General features: G+C 39.3%; 1 protein-coding gene across 1 annotated transcript in view; it reads right to left on the reverse strand.

Moving 5' to 3' along the window:
* NDUFS4 (NADH:ubiquinone oxidoreductase subunit S4) overlaps positions 1–21,398 on the reverse strand; it is a 49,077-nt gene that overhangs the window by 25,761 nt on the left and 1,918 nt on the right. The window contains exon 2 of the mRNA XM_084278016.1: positions 729–807. Within this exon, the coding sequence (XP_084134142.1) occupies positions 729–807 (79 nt within the window). The remainder of the gene's footprint in view (positions 1–728; positions 808–21,398) is intronic.

The raw sequence follows: 21,398 nt of genomic DNA on the forward strand, positions 1-21,398 counted from the left end.
ACAATATGAACTGTCTGGTACATATGATGGGAATTTTTTTTCCCCTGTAGATTCAAAAGTGATATGAAAACCAATGAAAAACATGCTTCTGCTGTGACGCATTGCCTGCAGAAGTCTTACAAAAATTATAGTAGTGAATAATGTAAACATAAGTGTCAGGTTGCATCTAGAGTAACAGACCACACATTATGGAAGAACTTACAAGAAAAGATTGCCAAATTTCTGATCTGCTACTGATTAGCAGAAGAATGTTATACATTCGTTCCTAGCTGTAATCAAACCTTCATGCATATTCAAAAGCTAGAGAATGTGCATAGCAACAATAATCCTGCATGATACTTCTTTACGACGTTTCTTTAATAATATGGGTCCTAATGAAGATAATTTCAGGAAGCTGGAAAAGTCTGTACAATTTCACTACACAGAAAATACACCCAGATTTCAAAAAGTACCAACTTGTTATACATTACAGCTCATACGGGGCCTTGACCATAATAATAATAAACAAGGTACTCTTCATTTTATATTGCTTAACACTTTGCCTGATTTCTTTCACATATGTATGTTTTACTTAGGTTCCCCTTTTAAAAATGTATGAAGGATTGTTGCTTTGTAGTTCACTATAATACGTCTTTCCTAGAAGAAGGCAGAATACCATACTGAATGCCTATTGTGCAGAAATAACCCTGAAGGCTGTATCATAGCAGTATGCAGTAGAAAACCCTTACCAATTTTTCATCAACTGTGATGAGTTGCGTGTCTCGAGTTTGGTCCTGTGCCAGCCGCCATGTGGAAGTGCTCAGTGACCTGCGGTGCAAGACTTGAAGTTAAAAAATGATTCATGCAATGAGAAAATAGAGGCAGACAAATCTTACATAAACAAGTTACTTTAACAATATCCGTCTTGTAAAAAAAATTGAAGAGGAAGAGATGAGGGCACAAAAATCCTTTTTCTCCCCAATTAGTTCTGTCTGCTGAGTTTTTGGCAGACTCCCACTTAGCAGTTCACAACAGGCTGCACTTTATGTCAGCCTACAGGCTCTCTGTCACAGAGAGACTGCCAGTGGCAAGGACTGTACTGCTCTATATGAATGTACAGTAGCTGGTTTGTCACGAACAGACAGAAAAACACAAGGCTGCTGCAAGCGTTCTGGAACTCTGATCCTTACAATGATGGCATCAGAGGAAAAAAATCCTAAATCTATTTGTAATGCTAAAGGTCCAGTTCTACACTTTAACAACAGAGTACTAACAAATTTAAGATTAAAAACAAAAACAAAAAAACCCAAACCCTAAAATGGTAATTCAAACAGTATTTTCCGATTTTGAGTGGGCAAAGCTCACAACTGGGTTTTTTCAATTTTAAGTCAATACGGGTCAGCTTACTCATTTCCAAGAAATATGATTAATCTTCTTGCATAATTACTAAACCTGTAAGGTACAGATGGAAGCACTAAACCTAATTCCACATCACTAAATTAAGAAGTAAAAGTTGCCCTTAATTTGCATGATGTCACTTATGTCAGGATTGGGCCCTTTGAGTACAAATCATCAGTTGGCAAAATAATGCAACAGCAAGTGAAACAAGCCAAAAAACCCAATGCTCTCAGCTAATAGTGTGCTTCACATTTAATTAAGGTCATTTTAAACAAATGAGGCACAAAACCACAAGAATATAGACAACAGAACAGTAAGAGGGACTAAGACACTTTCATTTCAACTGTTCTTCAGATCATCACCTTATCTGGGAAGCCAAAGACACTTGCCCATCCAAATAAACTTCAAGATTTTGCCTATGCGATACTTACAACCCTACTCGCAGTAACTGAACTCTACCGGCAACGCCCACCTCACTGTTGAGGAAACCATCCAAAAGTGCCTTTAAAAACACCACAGTTTTTAAAGCCAAACTAGCCTATCTATTAGTCAATAACAGGAAAGGTGTGTCAGGCCCAGATAACTTGCACACAATCATTCAAAACCTGTAGAAGAGTGTATCTTCTCCCTCATTCTACTAAGACACAGAAACATGAAAGACCTACCTAGAGGAACCGCATCTGTAACACATGCATCCACCGTGTCTTCTAATCACAAATCCTTCCCTAATTTTTGTTGATTCTGGTGAGACTGCATTTGAAATATGAACTTGACCATGTAATTAATCTAGCTGCTCCAGGTTTAACACATTAACTAAACAAGCATTCAATTTTCAGACAATATTAGCACTGTAAAATTTTTAGGAGGTAAAAGCTACACTAGAATTTGAAATTGCTGACTATAAAGCAAGCCACAAGAATCTTATAAAACTAAGCAAGTGTAGCAAAATTCAGTTCAAAATATTTCAAATGCAGATTATTACAAATCTGTACTACTATCAGAGATTTCATTCTTCTAAATTACATTCCATCTGTCACTAACAAGTTTAAAAAATCCCCACATCATGAATAACAAGCTCAATGCACAAAGTTTACAGGAACACCCATCTCCGTGACATGGAAAGACACATCTGAAATGACAAAATATGTCTGGAAGGGTACTTGGAAGAACAATATGAAGTTTTCAAGTGCAAGGGAGCACAATAATTTCATAAACATTGAAGTGATAAATACTCTGTTAGCTCAAAATCTATGCCTATGTTTCTGGCTCAACACAGCTGTCATTTTTTAATTTGTACATGTTATACATACACCATAAAACCAGAATAGACAGATACTGCAGTTTGCTACAAGAAACTGCTTTTATAGGGTCCTTATTCAAAAACACACCAAAAGAGAAGTTATCCTAAAAACCTTAGGAGCAAAAGCATTACACTTGTCTTCCAGTGGATAAGGAGCTGAAGCCACAAGGTTTTCAACTTCAAACAAGATAAAAACATTGTAATAGAAAAAACTAGTTTCTCCCCTACTCCATGCATTTTGGTATTGGACTAGTATTCTGCAGGTTTTCCCAAACTTCATGCAATACAGTGGTTCACTGCACTACCTAAAATATGACCAAAGGGTAACACTGCATTATGCAATCAAATTGGTCCTTTCTTGATGGAAAACAATGAAAATTATGAAACAAAAGTTCTCTGAACATTGCTGTGTGGAGAGGACTAATGAATATGAAAAGATATGAGTATGCCAGGATTTAAGTAATAAGCAAAATTCAGTTTGAATTTGGTTGTTTTGGTTTTTGCTTTTGGTTTGGGGATTTTTTTGGGTGTTTTGGGTTTTGTTTCTCAACTTGGAAAAGCACTGATCAGCTTTTAATGCCACACCCTTCCAAAGTGATTGTCACTCAGCATCACCCCATTTGACATCACTTTTACTCAGATAGTTGCTCATTTTGGAGATTTCTGTATTTGCAGGGAAAAAAGATAAAGCAGTTTCATACCATTATAGTTAATTGGGGTAAAAACACCACCAGATTAGAGGTGAGATGCCTCTACACTGCATACTGAGGGAGCTGATTTTTTTACACAAGATGTCTCTGTTAACTGGGCTAAATGGCAAAGCATCACACCTCGCTGTGACACACAGCTCTAAACCATGATGGTTTAGCTCTTCTTCTACAAAAACAGACAAGTCAACGTTTGCACCTCTTCATCACATTTGAAAACCATTTTTCTGGACTACACCATTCTGGAAAAGGCCCAACTGTTACTGGAATTTGCAACCTTGTACATTTCTTAAATGCCCGGCCTTCTGTCCATCCCTGGATCGCATTGAGTTGGAAAGAACACGCTTTCCTGGAGAACTTCCTATTTGAAAAACATTAGAAGACTGGCATTTGGACTAAGCTAGGAATGTGAACTCTAAGTCCACAGAGGTTTCTCTGTGTGAAAATACATAAAACACCGATTTTGTTTTGAAGATGACAGGCTGTTGATATTTCCATTTGTTGCATCTCTCATAGGAAAGTAACTGGAGCTTAGAAATACCAGCAACTCCGAAATACCATGTGATCTGAAATACTACTATTTAAAAGTTAATAGGAAGTATTACTTGATTCCCAGAGGGCTTGTTTAATTTTCAACAGGTTTAACTGCAAGTTTGTCCCTAATGTCAGGCACTTAACTGATGAGATAACCAGGAAACAGACCTTTTTCACACAATTCTCTCTTCAAACTCACACAATGACAAGTATCATTTCATCACTAAAGTTTCCCCCTAGAAACTCTTTAAACTTTACAATATTTATTTTACCTTAAAATTAAATTAAAACGCAAGCTAAATCACTTAAGTGAGCATTCAAGCTAAACCATTTATTCTGTCCTGAACAGTACAGTAATTCCCAATACTTCGCCTCTGCTCACATCCACCTTCACCTTTAGGTAGGTTTTGTAACAGATAAGCTTGCAGAATTATAAAACATACTTTTCACAGTTCCGTTCTCACAAGATTCTCCTCATTTCTTCTAGTACTGACCTCTGGAATCTGCTTTCTTCCTTTCTCTTTGTAAGAAATATGAGTCCACATTTCCCACTTTGCCTTAGACCACAAAGTTCCATTTCTTACCCTGTTACAAAACTCATCAAACTCTGATTTAAAATGACTGTATGCAACATACTTTAAATAATAAATAGACCAGCAATATAATTCTGAAGTTCAGAAACTAAGCATAAAGTTTTACATGTAATATCTAGCAACAATAAACCCTGCTATCTTTAAAGCTCATTACGGTCCCATTCAAAACACAGACCAGACAAACTTCCTACTGAGGAATAAACAAAAGTGTGACAAGACTCTAAGCTGGCCACAGCTCCATTGTGGATCTGCCCAAACATTTTTCTTAGAGTAAGCTCCACAGTCATGAACAAACAAGCTTTTAAATGCAAAAGCCTGGGTTTATTTGAATAGTTAGCCTTTTAAAACAAAACCTCTTCAACATTAGGTAGGCAAAAGTAAAACTAGAGATAATTAGAAAAAGTCACCTAAGTCCTTTATGATGATCTTGCAAATATTTTCCCACAGCATCCAGCGTTAATGTACATGGCTAATCCTGTCTACAGGTTCCTGGATGATAACCAACCCTTAACAAGGTTTTCTAGTCCCTAAAAAGTTTTTCTTTTATCAAGGAGATCTGGCTGCATGGCAGATGAAGATACCACACTCAGTCCACAAGGACTCAGACAGCAAAATTCTCCTTTTGCTATGCCGTTTCCCTATCCAAGCCTCTTCCTTCAGATGCATCTGGCATCACACTACTCCCTGAGTATATTCACAGAATCATTATGTCGGAAAAGACCTTTAAGATCATCGAGTCCAACTGTTCCTGTCCTATGCTATTCCCTCTCTCAAATCTCCTAGTCACTCTCTCAATGGAGATTCTTTCTCTGTTCTCTACCTGTTATTTTGTCATACAATGTTTCTGCATTTCCACAAGCATGGATAACTTGGCGTGAACCTAACAGCAGCTCCTTTGACTAGACACCACAACTCAAATTGTCAGTTGGTTTGCAATGATGAAAGTGGTATTTTCTCCATACCTCATACCACTAAATGAGGCATTTAAATTCCTAGAACTTGGATGATTCAACATAATTATTTTTTTCTATTATAATGTAATAATGTTTTACAGTTCACTTAAAATGTAGCTTTGTATGATACAATTTTGTCTTTACAATCAATCTGATCAAGGTCTACTTTCAGCATGAATTCTGTTTTTTATATCTGTTACAAAACAAAACCTTTTAAAGATATGTCTGGGTTTCAATGTTAGGAATTTTAAGAAGGTTAAGGACAATTTTTCTTCCATAGCATACACTTCTTAAGAGAGGTATTACAGACCTGAACTTTGTAACTTGACTGGGTTATGGCCAGAATTTGTTATTTTATAATCTCACTGTAAAAGTGTGTAGAGACAAGAGTAGAAATTTGGGAAAGACTATGTGACAAAGTCTTCCTATTAAATACTTGTAAAAATACTCTTGCATTAGCTCAGTAACATGAAATTAATTAATGATGGCTACTAGTGAAAGTATGAATATGTAGATTTCCAAGATTTCTACAGGTATTGTGTATTCTGAAAAAACAAATACTGTGATCATGTAACTACACGTCTTAAACAAGCACTATGTACTTTCCTTCCACCACCATCTGCTGTTCCAGCCAAGTCATAAATGGGTTCCATGTCTCTGTTACACAAATGGAGGGGTCCACTGAGAAGCCACTGGAGGTTCTCCAGTCTTCACTACAAATATTCACACCAGTATCAGGTCTCTCAACCATCTTACCCCACTGTGGTATAAGGATGCAGAAGAGTTCCTTGTTTCAGGGAACATATTTATATCTTCTCTTTCCTTCTTACATTAGAGCTGCCAGATCTGTTGACACCACTAACCAGATCTGTTGGTGAACTCGAGCAATCAAACAGCAGAAGAAATGGACAGCAAAAAAGTCTTTTGTTATATCAGGATGAAGAACATTAACTCATTTGGCTTGAACACTTACCTTTGTAGTTTTGAATACCTATATTCAAACTAAAATTCAACAAATTCGGACTTCTTAAATATCTTCTAAATAACATATGCTTAACCCCTGTATGTTTTCCTTTTTTAACTATATAAATGGAAGACTAAGTGGAAGTCATATGAAAGAGAATGCCTGCCACAGAGCCTCTGTAAATATCACAAAGAATCCCCCACAAGCCTAGTGGAAGACAAGAAGCAGCCATATTTACAAGGCACGAATTTGCTTTCCACAAAGAGCAATGTTGCAACTGGCATGTTACAGAACACCGAGATGTAAAAACTTCTATCTACCTGATCTAACTCAGTAGGTGAGATTGAATTAATTGCAAGAAAAAGTGTCCTTAACCTCTTCATGCAACACATCAGACTGTTTGGTCCATTAGCACCCCCTTTTGGTCAGCTGCTGGAGATAGGTTAAAGAAAACCAGCTATCACAGGACCACTTATTGGACCACCACATATTGATGAGACAAAGTCTTGAAGAAAACCTCATGTGCCTCACAACGAATAAATGCTGTCATCTAGAAATAGGGCTAAATGGTGTTTTAAGTATTCTGCTACAAAACGATCGGGCACCGGTAGGTGTGATTATGCACCTATGCAGAAACAGTAGCCATGATGAATGGACATCAGAACAGACAACACTAAATGGATAATCATTCTTAGAAAGCCAACCTTTTTTAATATTATGATATTTATGAGGAATCATACAAACTTTACAGCACACAGCCACCATAAAGACATCACATTCTGAAAAAAAAAACATGGAAACACTGCCAACTCAGAACTTACACAGCATCCAATCTAGTCACACACCGCAATTAATTAGACCAAAACCAAATCAGCATAAAGTTTTCTCATACAAAATTTAGACAGTAATGACTGACTTGCTAAATACAGTACAGATCGTAGTATTCAGCCTCAATATAATGTATTTTTAGAGACAGCTTGTAAAGTTGAACTTTTGAGAGATTAATCTAAATGAAGTGGGATAATACTTCCCTGATATTAGATTCACTATTGTAATTAAAGTGATAGAGACTTAATAGAGTCAGTGATATTTTGTTTTTAGCAGGATACATTTACTATTCTTATTACATTCCAACATAAACAAAATATGGAATATAATGCCAAACATTGGCCGTGAAGACCATGCAGTTATATTTTGTAGTATGAACTGCATGAGTAACTTTTGGGTTTGGAGGAAAAGCAAGTTCCCCATTTATAAACAGTTACATTCTCAGACAATATTGGCACATCATAATTTTTCCTTTGCCTACAAAACATTAAATTATTAAGATAGCAAATTAGGATTCTGAATTGATGAAAGGAATATGAATTTATTTAATCTAAACTACTGAAAGTTCTGTATTAAATGGCAAAAAAGGATCACAATTGAACTAGAAGTATATAAACCCTGCTTCTACCTGCTAAGAAGTTCATATGCCATTTTTTTTCTGAAGTTTTTATATATGTATGTGTATATATAGATATTATTCCTAGGTCTATTTTTGGAAAACAGGACAGGAACTGACTGTGCTTTTCTGTCAGGCAAACCTACATTACGAAAAAAAGCAATGGCAATACAATCTATTGAATAAACATGAAAATAACTTTAAGCATTTGACTTAAAGCTTTTTGCATTTTTAAAGCTAAATGTTACGTTCACCTGCATTGAGGAATATTAAATAAATTAAAATTTTCAAGTAGCACAAAGCAGAAAACAAAAAGTTTTTGTTGTTTTAGGTTTTGCTTTAATTATCCCAGAGAAAGCTATGGACAATCAAAGTATCATTTGAACCACAGCATTATGGAAACACAGCTGTAGTCCTCCCAGAACTATCGTAGCACCAGAGCACTCCTAAGTCCCCACGACAAAAGTCAGTTCTGTTAAGACACAGCCTGAGTTGCTCACCATCAACTTCCCTCATTTAAACAGCTTTCTCAGGATCAACAAGGAATGAAGAAAGTTAGCTTTGTCAGTGTCAAGCCTGCATTGGCCCTGACTGAAACTGGGTCCCTTTCAGCTGCTCTCTAGCCAACTAATCGAGCTGACACCACTGGCCATACAACAAAGACCAGCACAACCCTTCAGAAGGCTCCTCCGCAATGACCAGGCTTCCACTGGACTGGAAGCTGGCACATGTGACACCCATCTACAAGAAGGGCAACACTACAAGAAGGATGTTGAGATACTGGAGCATGTCCAGAGAAGGACAATGAAGCTGGTGAAGGGTTTGGAGCACAAGTCCTATAAGGAGGGCTGAGGGTACTGGGGCTTTTTAGTCTTAAGGAGGCTGAGGGGAGACCTTTTCGCTCTCTACAACTACCTGCAAGGAAGGTGCAAAGAGGTGGGGGTCAGTCTCTTCTCTCAGATAACAAGCAATACAGACGAGAGGAAACGGTTTCAAATTGCACCAGAGAGATTTAGGTTAGATACCAAGAAGGATTTCTTTACTGAAAGTGTAGTCAAGTATTGTAACAGGCTGCCCAGGGAAGTGGCAGGAGTCACCATCCTTGGAGGTATTTAAAAGGTGTGTAGATATTGTGCTTGAAGACATGGCCTAGAGGTGGACTAGGCAGGATTAGGCTGTGATTGGACTCTGTGATCTTAAAGGTCTCTTCCAACCTACGTGATTCCATGACTCTATGACCAGACAGCACAGGCTGGCTCAACTTAATCCTGCACAGCTACACAGGTTTCTCCTCCATGCTTAGGGGCACTATACCTTGTAGCATAACAATGCCTTAATTAGGTGGGTCACAGGCATGTCACAAGCATACATGCAATGAAAACAGCTTGAGCTGAATTCAGGCAAAAATCTATACAGCTAGTTCGGGTTCAAGTATGTGCCCAAGCAAGAGAGGGCTGCACATCCTAAACCCTTCCTCTGTAAGTCCCAGGGTGATACCAGACTGTTTTCTCAATGTGGTCGGACATAAACTCAGCCATTATTTGCAACTAAACTTCTGAACAAAGTCACGTCAGTGTTTCTACATCCTCACATGCACAGGACTCCAAGTATGACAGTGGTCTCTCCAGGTTACAGCAAACAGACCAGAAACACTTTGAGGGACAAGTATAACATCATCAATAAAACAACCCAAATTCATATAAAGATTTTTGCAGTAGAAATAAAAAAAACTTCATTACAAAAGAAGATCCACTTTTACAGCAAGAGGGTGCATAATTTATAAGATACCCAACTGCTGTCAGGTGACAGGCTCTCTGAACTACTGACACTTGTACATCTGCTGATCAGCATTTTCATTACACCCTACTCTCCCAACCTTTGAAATTAACCTTAGCTAAAATCTGAGAAAAGCAGATTCCCTGTGAACCAGTGGAAACTTCTTGAAGGCAAGTCATCCAAAAGGCTAATAATACTGGAAATGCTGCACAGCCTGCGTCAACTATCAACTGAATTTCACATTATCTAGTCAGAAGGCATAGTAAAGTTAAAAACAAAGGGGAAAAGTTATATAGGGAGTAAAGACAAAATACACAGGTGACATATTTGCTCTGTTTGTGCTTTCTAAATGTCAAACTTCTCCCCACACATACACACTCAGGCATTCATACAACTAGACAATAACTAAAAACTGTGCTCTCTTTATAGTAAGAACAACAAAAGTCAAAGGGTTTAATTTGAAAACTGTGAGGAATGAAACTAATGTTCCACAACCCACCTCTTTCTTAGGGAAGTTTGTGTGTTTGGAACAAGAGTCTTTGAATCATGTAAAATTACACAGAAAATGAGTAAAGATGCCTCTGTGTTTGCAAACTGGTTTATGGCATACTACAGTCCTGTACTTCATCCCTATCCTTTCCTCTTGATTTAGCCTTCCTATTTGACTGCACTTAAGGCTTAAGTAATACTCATTCCAAGTAATACTTATTACTAAGGTAATAGCAAGGTCTGTAAAACATGGCATATAACTAAAGACAACTTCTTTGTTACTTAATGTCCTCAAACACTTGAACTGTAAAGTACTGAACTATAGTACAAAACAGAATGCTTTAATGTGTTCCGGGAAAACTACATCTTGGTTTGTAATGATTTGTGAAAATCAATGAAGCTATTTGGCTAGTAAGCCTCAGTTGTTGGGCAGCTATGAATAAATAAGAGCTATCTATTCATTTATGTTTGTAGCACTCTGTGAAAGCCACTTAGAGACAGCCAAATGCCTCACAAATGACACGTGACATACAGAAGCAGGTCACTTCAGAACTGTATGCTCTCAGCAGTTATTCTAGATGAGGATGGGATAATCTAGCTAATACTGTTGCATGTGATTTTATTTCACCCTTGCTTTTGTCCACTTTGTCTTGTCTCAGCAACCATACTCTTCAATTTCCTTCCTGATACCAAGCTTTTGTCTTCAACTCTTCTTTGAACTGCTGCCATTCTTGTTATCAAGTACCTTGGCTATTCTCCTTTATATCACACACCTTAATTACACCACAGCTCATTTTTAATTCTTCTGCCTGACATTCTTTGTTGACATATTTCCAACTTCCTCTTCACACACCTCTGCGTGGAACAACCCCCATGTTATTTCAGTAAATCTTTGCCAGCTGAGTTGCATGCAGAGAAGATACATCAATTGTGTCATCTTACACACAAGAATGTGATTCTAGTTTTCAAGTTGGACCGTACTCTAATACTACAGTCTGAAGACACGCTTTGTTGGACCCTGCATCAGGACCCTAAGGGCAATAACAGGACTTAATGACAATGGCAAGCCTCACCCAGGGCTTCCATGAACACTCCCTGTCTGCGGCCCCAGAGTTCCATCTAAGATCTGGTCTGTGTCTGAATTCAGCCCTTGCCAAGTGTACCTGCCTCCAGCCTTGGCTATGGTGCCTGTCTCCTAGCCTGGCTAGACCCCTCACACAAGCTGCAGTATGATTCCAGTTCTGTTCAGACCCTATTGCCTGGATGGACTTCAGACACACATTGCAGCTCTGTTCCTTTTACTCTTGTCTGGACACCACAGATGGATCCTGGACCTCCCTCATGAGTTCGCTGTGCCTAGGACTGTTGATGGGCCCAGATTTCTTCACATACAGACGCTGCAAGACTGTGCCCTGATCAGTGAGGGCACTGTCCGTGCTGGGATCACCCTCACCTTCCAGCCTGCCTTACCTCCAGGGGCAGCCAGCCCTTGCTGCTCCCTGACACCTTGGTTGATCATTAAATCCTCTCAAATTCAATTTCTTCCAGTGCATGCAATATATTTGCACTTGGTATTTATTTTCATTACATTGCAACCAAGCACACGACTTAAGTTTTATGTAGTCTCTCTATAATGATGAATTCTAAAATCTTACCTCTTTTTAAAAAGACACTAACCACACAGGGTTTTTCTTGTGGGTATCAATGTGATTAATTAGCTTCTACAAAATTCATCTGTCTTCAGCTTAAAACAAGGCTGGCTGCAGTGTAAGCAATTTATGCAAAAGTCTCCAACAGAATGTTTGTTTAAATTACCGTATCAAAACCTTAACTGCTATTCTACATGGAAGTGCAAGTAACAATTACAGGGCACTAGTTAAGGGGAAAACACTCCTTTCTTCTAGAGAGTACTGTATCAGCAGCATCTGCAGTCTTGCGACAACAGTTCTTTAAACTGTATAAATTACTCTGTGTTTCAAGAGTAATATAATGAAACTTACAAGCTCCTTAAATGAAGTCTACTTTAAAAGAAAGCTAAAGTGGCCTGTTGTACAATTATCTTTCTTACATTTTCTTTCTATTTACAGCTATTTATTAATGTAAGCACACCTTGTGAGCATTTTTTTGAGAACTCACATTTGAGAATAAAAATAACCTCATCAGCTTCGCTGTTTGTGTGTTCTCTTGTACTCATAGACTGACCCTCTCCCCTCCTCTTCCACTGGCACTATTCTTTTCTTTTGCTAAGTCTCTTTTCATATTCTTACTATCTGAGCAGCTATTAGCTCTCTGAAAGGAAACTGCTTGCTTTGCTATTGCGTACTCTTTTCTAAAGTGGAATAAACCCTTAAGGCAAAACTAGTGCTTCAAATGCAAACCTTACTCTTGAATTCAAGTTCAGACAACAACATTCAGATTATTTGTCTCTTTCTCTGGTAGGCACAATCAACACTGACATATGACAAAACATCATTGCTGCAGAATTTTCCTTCAGATAACTTACAGTACACACAAATACTCCTTGAATGCATGACAGAACAGTCAAAGCTGCTGCATGAAGAACTCTTGTGGTTTTTTTCTTTCATTTAAAATATAGTGGCTCTACTGAATGTAGTAAGCTGTTTGTTTATTCTTGGATCTTTAAATAACCACAAAATACCTATCTAGTTTTATAACAAAAGATGGTACTTCTGACCATTATTGATACCAGATGCAATATCCATAAAAATCTCTACTTTACTGAAACATATAGTAAAGATTTAAACAGATAACCCTCTGCATCAAGATTTTGGTTTAGACTTGAATACAAATGGCATCAGTAACACGTACAAGAATATTACTTCATTAGACTGCAAATGATATCAAAAAAAGCATCTACATATAGACTACATATTCATAAAAGATAGTTCTTCAAATATTTTATATAAAGTACATCAAGTCTGGTTTCTAAAAATACTGAATAGAAACTGTTTATGAAATCTTCCATGTTAACACTCCAAGAATAAGCAGCTGCAAGAATTGTTTGCCCACACACATTCTAGAGCTGCCTACGATCTGTCTAGTTGAGGCAAAAGTTAATTTACTTCCTCAACATCAGTCACAGGTCAAGGGAAGATTAAGACAGAAAATACTGCAGCTAGAAAGTGGCTTGTTAACAAAATGGTGCCTGAACATACTGTGATACTGCATTCTGAAACTCGAGACATTAATTTCTTAGGAAATAGGGAAATAAGCAATATGAAGATGGTAATGTTAACTGTTCAGCTTGCCTTCTGCTAGCTCAATAATATCTTTTATTAGAAGATAAATAAGGATGTGATCTTAAGACAGTTTGAAGGTATACTTTGTGACACACTCAGAATCAAATTTTTAAAAAGGAATTTAAAAAGCTTATCAAAATTCACTGTATTGTCATGAGAACAAGTATGTGCATGGATAAAATGTATAAAACAGTAAGCTGTTAAGGACTGTAAAAACTAACTGCAACTATTATTATAGTACCTCCAGAAATTTGCCTTACGCCTAATTCCTAATGCCTAATGTTTTCAAGCATGCTTAAAGTTCACAATTTTTAAAAAAAGAAAAAAAAAAATTGGGAGAAATAGTCACAATGTTAGAGATGGAATACTACCATACTAAGCAGTTGATCTGTCCATAGACTAAGTTATACAAAGACATCAGCAAAAGCAACAGTCAAAATTGAGAATGTGGATAAAAGTTAAAAATATCAACCATACTAACTGTAGATAGTGTTTCCATCCTCTCTACTCATCAACATGTACTTAATCAACAGGTGAGAATTCCAGCAGTGTCACAGGGAAGACCTGTTACATTGGTCTAATACACCAAGAGCCACACATGAGTTCAATAACTCCTACTGTTGATTTGATTTGCACTCCTCCCCTCCCAAAAGAAGTATTGGTTAGAGATTTTGCTTGTGTCTAGATGTGAGTGAAAGGCCAAAGCAGCATGTAATTGAGGTAGGTGGTACCAATGAAATTCTCAAATTACTTTGGGTTTTGGAACTTCACTTCTGAATCTTACTGGTGCATTTGGATAGTGCCTGGTTTAGTGAAGGACAGCTTGGGAAGTGACAGGTCCTACCAGTGAGTAACACAACAAAACCCAATTGTCTCCCACACTTCGCAATTATATATAAATATTCCACCAAATTGAGATAAATAATAGAATAACAAGGTTAATAATAATAAAGTCATGATGCTCAAACTTAAGGCTACATCAAGGTCATTTCTGTAGCCCCCAAAGTGTCATTTCGCAAACATAAGTTAAACCTGCCTAATAGTAGATATCAAACCACCACAAAAAAGCACATTTTATTCTTTTGTTAACATAGATTTGAAATTCTATCTACTGACAGCTGGCATTCAAATTCCCCTTCTCCATGTATCTACAGGTCATTTCAAAATCTAGCAATTTACTTATTTGATAAAAAAAATGTGGTTGAGTTCATTATAATAGTAGTTAGCAGAAGTAATTCTACAAATTCATTTCTCTCAAACTTTGAGATACCAAGTATTTTGTATTAGGAAATAGCAACATGAAAGCCTTTTCCACAAAAAAAACAGTATGTCATTTTCAAATGTAATGTTACAACGTATTTTAAATTCTTTAGTCCCCAAAGGAAAGTATTATGTTCTTCTGGTTTAGGATACTAGTACAAAGTTCACCTCTGTCCTTCAAGGTTTTTTGGGGTGGTTTTGTCTTTCTTTTGTTGGGATTTGGGTTTTTATTTGTACCTCCACTCTTTTTTATATCTTCAAAGTAGAGAGAATATTATTAGGTTTTCCTATCAGTAGATGTAGGGAAAAAATTTACTGTGTAATAATGCTTTTTTTAAAGACAGACAAACTTTAAGTAAGTGACTTACTTCAGTAAGTGAGGGATGGTGTGCTGGCAATGACCTCTGGTCAGCCACCCTAGTTAACCAGGGGGATAGTGTCCTAATTCAGAGTAGAAATGTAATTACTACTGATGGGCTATGTAACTTAATGAGCTGTCACTTGAGAAGCAAGGCTTCCCTTATGAGTGTATAAGATCAATAGACCAGCTGAAGTGCATCTACACCAATGCATGCAGCATGGGCAACAAACAAGAGGAATTAGAAGTCCTTGTAACTAAAGGAGACTATGATGTGATTGCCATCACTGAAACATGGTGGGATAATTTACATGACTGGAGTACTGCAATTGCTGGTTATAAACTATACAGGTGTGACAAGCTGGGTAGGAAAGAAGGTGGGGTAGCCCGGTATGTTATAGAATGTTTTGACTGCCAGGAGCTGGAGTATGGTGATGACAGGGTTGAGTGTCTCTGGATAAAAATCACAGGAGTATGAAATCTGGGAGATACAGTGATGGGAGTCTACTATAGACCACCTGATCAGGAGGAGGAAGCTGATGAATTGTTTTTTAAACAACTGGGAGAAGTCTCACGATCACCAGCCCTCATCCTTATTGGGGACTTCAACTTACTGAATGTCTCCTAGAGGTACAACACAGCAGGGAGGAAGCAGTCAAGCAGGTTCCTGGAGTGTTTGGAAGACAACTCCTGACCCAGCTGGTGAATGAACCCACCAGGGAAGGTGCCCTGCTGGACTTGTTGTTTGTAAACAGAGAAGGCCTAGTGAGGGATGTGAAGGTTGGAGGATGCCTGGGGCATAGTGATCATGAGTTGATAGAATTCTTAGTGCTGGGAGAAGTAAGGGAGGCAGCAGAACAAGTACCTTAGACTTCCGTAGGGCTGACTTTGGACTGCTCAGAAAGCTGCTCAATAAGATTCCATGGGAGGCAGCCCTTGAGGGCAGAGGAGCCCAAGAGGGTTGGTTGCTCCTCAAGAAGGAAATCTTGGCAGCACAAGAACAGGCTGTCCCAGTCTGTCAGAAGAGGGGTTGGCAAGGAAGGAAGCCCGCTTGGCTGAGTTGGGAGATCCAGGAAGATCTTTGGGAAAAGAGGGGAAAATATGAGCTTTGGAAGAATCATAGAATCACAGAATCATAGAGGTTGGAAGGGACCTCGAGAGATCATCGGGTCCAACCCCCCTGCCAAAGCAGCTCCCTAGCTCATATTGCACAGATGGGCGTCCAGACAGGTGTTGAGTATCTCCAGAGATGGAGACTCCACCAGCTCCCTGGGCAGCCTGTTCCAGGGCTCTGTCACCCTCACTGTGTAAAAGTTCTTCCTCATGTTGGTGCGGAACTTCCTGTGCTCCAACTTGCAGCCATTGCCCCTTGTCCTGTCCCCACAGAGCACTGAAAAGGGGCTGGCCATTTCCCCCCGCATGCCATACTTAAGATATTTATAAACATTCATAAGGTCCCCCCTCAGTCTTCTTTTCTCTAGACTGAACAGTCCCAGCTCACTCAGCCTTTCCTCATAGGGAGATGTTCCAGGCCCTTAATCATCTTCGTAGCCCTTCTCTGGACTCTCTCCAGGAGATCTCTGTCTTTTTTCATACCAGGGAGCCCAGAACTGGACACAATACTCCAGGTGGGGCCTGACCAGGGCAGAGTAGAAGGGGAGGATCACCTCCTTTGACCTGCTGGCCACACTCCTCCTGATGCACCCCAGGATCCCACTGGCTCTCTTAGCCACCAGGGCACACTGCTGCTTCATGGCCCAAGAAGGGGCAGGTGTCTTGGGACAACTATAGAAATCTAGTGAGATCATGTAGGGAGAAAGTCAGAAGAGCTAAAGCTGAACTGGAACTCAGACTGGCCAGTTCTGTACAAGATAATAAAAAGTCCTTCTATAGATACATTAACAGTAAGAGGAGGGGCAAGGAGAACCTCCAGCCCTTATTGGATGCAGAGGGAACATTAGTGACAGGGGATGAGGACAAGGCTGAGGTCCTTACTTCCTTTTTTACCTCAGTCTTTAATAGTAAAGATGGATATTCCCTAAGTACTCATCCTCGGGAACTGGCTGACAGAGAGGGGAAGAATAGCAAAGCTCCCATGGTTCAGGAGGGAATGATTAGCAACCTACTTGGCCAGTTAGATACCCACAAGTCAGTGGGGCCAGATGGGATTCACCAGAGTGTACTAAGAGAGCTGTCACATGTGCTTGTCAAACCCCTTTCCATCCTCCATCAGCGATCCTGGCAGACTGGGGAAGTTCCACTCGACTGGAGGCTGGCAGATGTGACACCCATATATAACAAGGGTCAGAAGGAGGATCTGGGGAACTACAGGTCTGTCAGTCTGACCTCAGTCCCGGAGAAGATCACGAAGAGGGTCATCTTGGGAGCTGTCATGCAGCACATGCATGATGGCCAGGGGATCATGCTTAGTCAACGTGGGTTTACAAAAGGTAGATCCTGTCAAACTAACCTGATCGCCTTCTATGACAAGGTGACCCAATTAATGGATGAGGGGAAGGCTGTGGCTGTGGTCTACCTGGACTTCAGTAAAGCCTTTGACACAGTTTCTCACAGCATTCTGACTGAGAAACTGGCTGCCACTGGCCTGGACAGATGGACCCTCAGCTGGGTAAAAACTGGCTGGATGGATGGGCCCAAAGGGTGGTGGTGAATGGAACCAAATCCAACCGGAGGCCGGTCACAAGTGGCATCCCCCAGGGCTCAGTCCTGGGTCCAGTCTTATTCAACATCTTTATCAATGACCTCAATGAAGGGATTGAATGGTCCCTCAGTAAGTTTGCTGATGACACTAAACTGGGAGGAAGTGTTGATCTGCCTGTGGGTAGGGAGACAAAAACAGTCTGGCCAGTAGGTCTAGGGAAGTGATTGTGCCCCTGTACTTGGCATTGGTGAGGCCACACCTCGAGTACTGTGTGCAGTTCTGGCTCCTCACCATAGGAAGGACATTGAGGACCTTGAGCAAGTCCAGAGAAGGGCAACCAGGCTGGTGAAGGGGCTGGAGGGCAAATCCTATGAGGAGTGTCTGAGGGAGCTGGTGGTGTTTAGCTTGGAGAAGAGAAGGCTGAGGGGAGACCTTATCACCACCTACAACTACCTGAAGGGAGGTTGTAGAGCGGTGGGCAATGGTCTCTTCAGCCAGGTGACAGGAGATAGGACAAGGGGAAATGGCATGAAGCTGTGCTAGGGCAGGTTTAGATTAGATATTGGAAAAAAAATTTTTACTGAGTTGTTGGGGCCTGGAACAGGCTGCCCAGGGAGGGGGTTGAATCACCTTCCCTGGATGTGTTCAAAAAAAGGGTAGATGAGGTACTTAGGAATATGGTTTAGCTTAGGATGGGAATAGTTGGACTGGATGATCTTTCAAAGTCTTTTCCAACCTTGTGATTCTGTGACATGTATTTCTGAGCCAATGACTAGTTGCCATAGAGTTTTCAGCTGTTCTAGTGCAGAAGCAACAGCATTGATTATGTACTAGTTATATTTCAATACAAATATACTTTAAGTATTTGCCTGCTCATATCTATTAAACCTTTTCCTGCTGAAAAGGCTGTCACTCCTCCACCTTTGGGTTTCTAACTCCAAAAGTGAAGGAACCAAATTTAATTTAAATTAGCTACTCCAAGTTATATGCCCAGTTATTAACAGCAACTTAATAAGCGTCATCAGGCAAATTTTGCTGTCATAGCGCCTGCTCTACTTAATTCTCAATAATTACATTAGAGAAAGTAATTTCCAGAACAATTCCTTTCTCTCTCTCTTGCCCCCATTTTCAAACTTTGGGGCTCCCAACTTCATTTCCCCTTCCCCCCTCATAATGTCATGTCTCACCTAAACCAATACTCTAAGTACTACAACTTTAAAAACAAGAATGGTCTTCATCTTAGATCACAAGCAGCGATGACGTGCGCAAAGTGGCTAAGCTACATGATACATGGTGTTTTTCACTTTTTCACTTACCTAATCTGTGACAGAGTATTTCCTGTGAGAGCAACATACTACTGTTTCAATGTTTTACTGCATCCAACATTTTAATTCCTCCATAGAGGCTTATCAAAGCTTCCTGTTTCCAGTCTAAAGGAAAGACGGAGCACCCCTACACCCTGCTTCCCATCATTCTGGTTCACCAGCGGCACTCTGACCTTGTCGTAAAGGTGTATATTCATGAACACCACCACCAGTTGTGAATGAGATGGCATGTTGTTGCCCCATCAACTCTTAAAGGACAGAAGCAAGTAGTGATGGGTTAGCAACTTCGAGATCGTATGTAAAGTACTACAAAAGGACTCAAGTAATCCTACCTGTCGGAAATCTCCTCCTCTCTCCCTCAAAGCATGCAAAACTGATGGGAAAAGAAAGCCTTCCTTCACAAGAGCCAGACACCATGTGATCATCAAAGGAAATGTGACTACAAAAATATCCACTGATGATACTTTCAGTCACTGTGAATATGCAAGATTTGGCTGCTTATGATATACAGAATCATTATTTGAACAGTGCAGACAGAGTGAAAAGGAATGGGTTTTAAATTAATTATATACACTCAGATATATATGAAACATCTACTTCTCCCAAACTGCTGCTTCAGGCTGTCTGCAAGATCAGATGAACAATCACTGCTGCCTGGAGTCTTGTTTTTAAACTTATGCTCATTACATGTTCAAATTGGAATGTTTTTTCATCTTTATCTTCCCTTGCTATGTCCATTTGTCTCTGCACATTATTCACCTTGAGTCTGCTCCAAATCCCTATGTCACCACAATCTAACAACCAAAAAGCTCACTGGAGTTTTATTCCACAATTCAGCTGACATTTGTACTACTCTGTAATACTGTAAGGTAGTCTGATTCACCAGTGCACACAATGCATGCTTTCTCTGGTATGCATTAAAAACAACACAGATTTTCAAGATAAAATACATATTTAACTTCAACTTTACAATTTTAAAAGGTCCTTTCCCCCTATGAATAACCAAAATGAAAAAACACATTAAGTGTCACTTACACAGCAAGGGCAAGACCTCATAAAACTTCTTCCTCTGGTCTTACCTTGGAATTTTATTCCAGGTACTGTTTGCAGATGCAGCTAGCCATTGGAATGAATTTTGAGGAAGTTAAATGCTGCAGAAATGGGGTTTTTTACTCACAAAACCCAAAGCTTCTAATGTGTCTGAACCTCACACCACCACACAGACAATATGCCAAGCAGTACATGACAGTAAGTAGCAAACATACATTACAGCTGGATGAAATACTATGTAATACAGCTGCTCCAACATACTACTTATTCCAAAGTTGACATACGTGTCACACTGGCTAGCAGCAACAGTAGCTATTAACCAAATGCAGTCAGGCCTTGGTGCATCTTTGTGTAGCTCTCTAGTCAGATCAAGATCTGGTGAGTACATCTAAGTGCTATTTTAATATATGGCTTAGTATGAACATGCAACAAAAAGCCAACGCTATTTTAAAGAAAGAAAAAAAAATCAAAACAAGCAATAACACGAAAGAGTAAGTTAGCTATATTGAGAAGAAAAATAACATTTTTAAGTGTTTATAAACATTTTCTGTATTATTCATGAAAGAGCAAGATGGAAAACCTGATAGAGAGACTCTTTGAAATGCTAAGTGGCTTTGGAACAAATAGTTGACTCACAGTTTAGCAGAAAGTTGTTTGAAGTTTTATTTTCCCAGCTTCACTTAACCGTGTTTTCTAATGCAAGGAGACACTGCAATTTTTGCCAAGACAAAGACATTAAAGAGTCCCTCCTCTGCTTTCCTCCAATTCATATGAAACTTAAAGAAATGTCACTGCATTACTGAAATTACACCCTTTAATCAAGTTTTGGGTGCAGGTAATTAAGAGGTAAAATTTGATGTAATTAGGTAAGAGACAAAAAAGGTACAGCTTTCCTCCTGAAGAGGTCAAACTCGGAAAAGCATATCCCGTAGAACTCCCAGCTCCTGAAACCTGGACAGATCTCACAGCACTGAAGGCTTTAGAACTGTCATCTAAGCAGAGGAGGCACTTCTACTTCCTGTGTCAGCTCAAGCCATCTGACAATGGTCTAACAGAGTCATCACCAGCCAGAGCAATGATGAGACTCAGGAATCACTCTGCCTCAGAGATTTAAACTAGACACACAAAACTTCACAAAGATACAAGAAATGTTGCTGCATGTTCTCCTAACTTTGGACCAAACACTAACTACCTTGTTGTGTTACCAGTGAGCAGTTCAGACTCATCAAGCAGCTTGGTCATGCACAAAACATGTACTGATAAATTTGATCATTGCACTAGAGGATATTATCATATTCATAAGAACCAACTATATAAAGTCTTGCTTGTCACTACTGGACACTGAT

The sequence above is a fragment of the Gallinula chloropus genome (genome assembly GCF_964237585.1).
Source record: "Gallinula chloropus genome assembly, chromosome: Z".
Lineage (NCBI taxonomy): Eukaryota > Metazoa > Chordata > Aves > Gruiformes > Rallidae > Gallinula > Gallinula chloropus.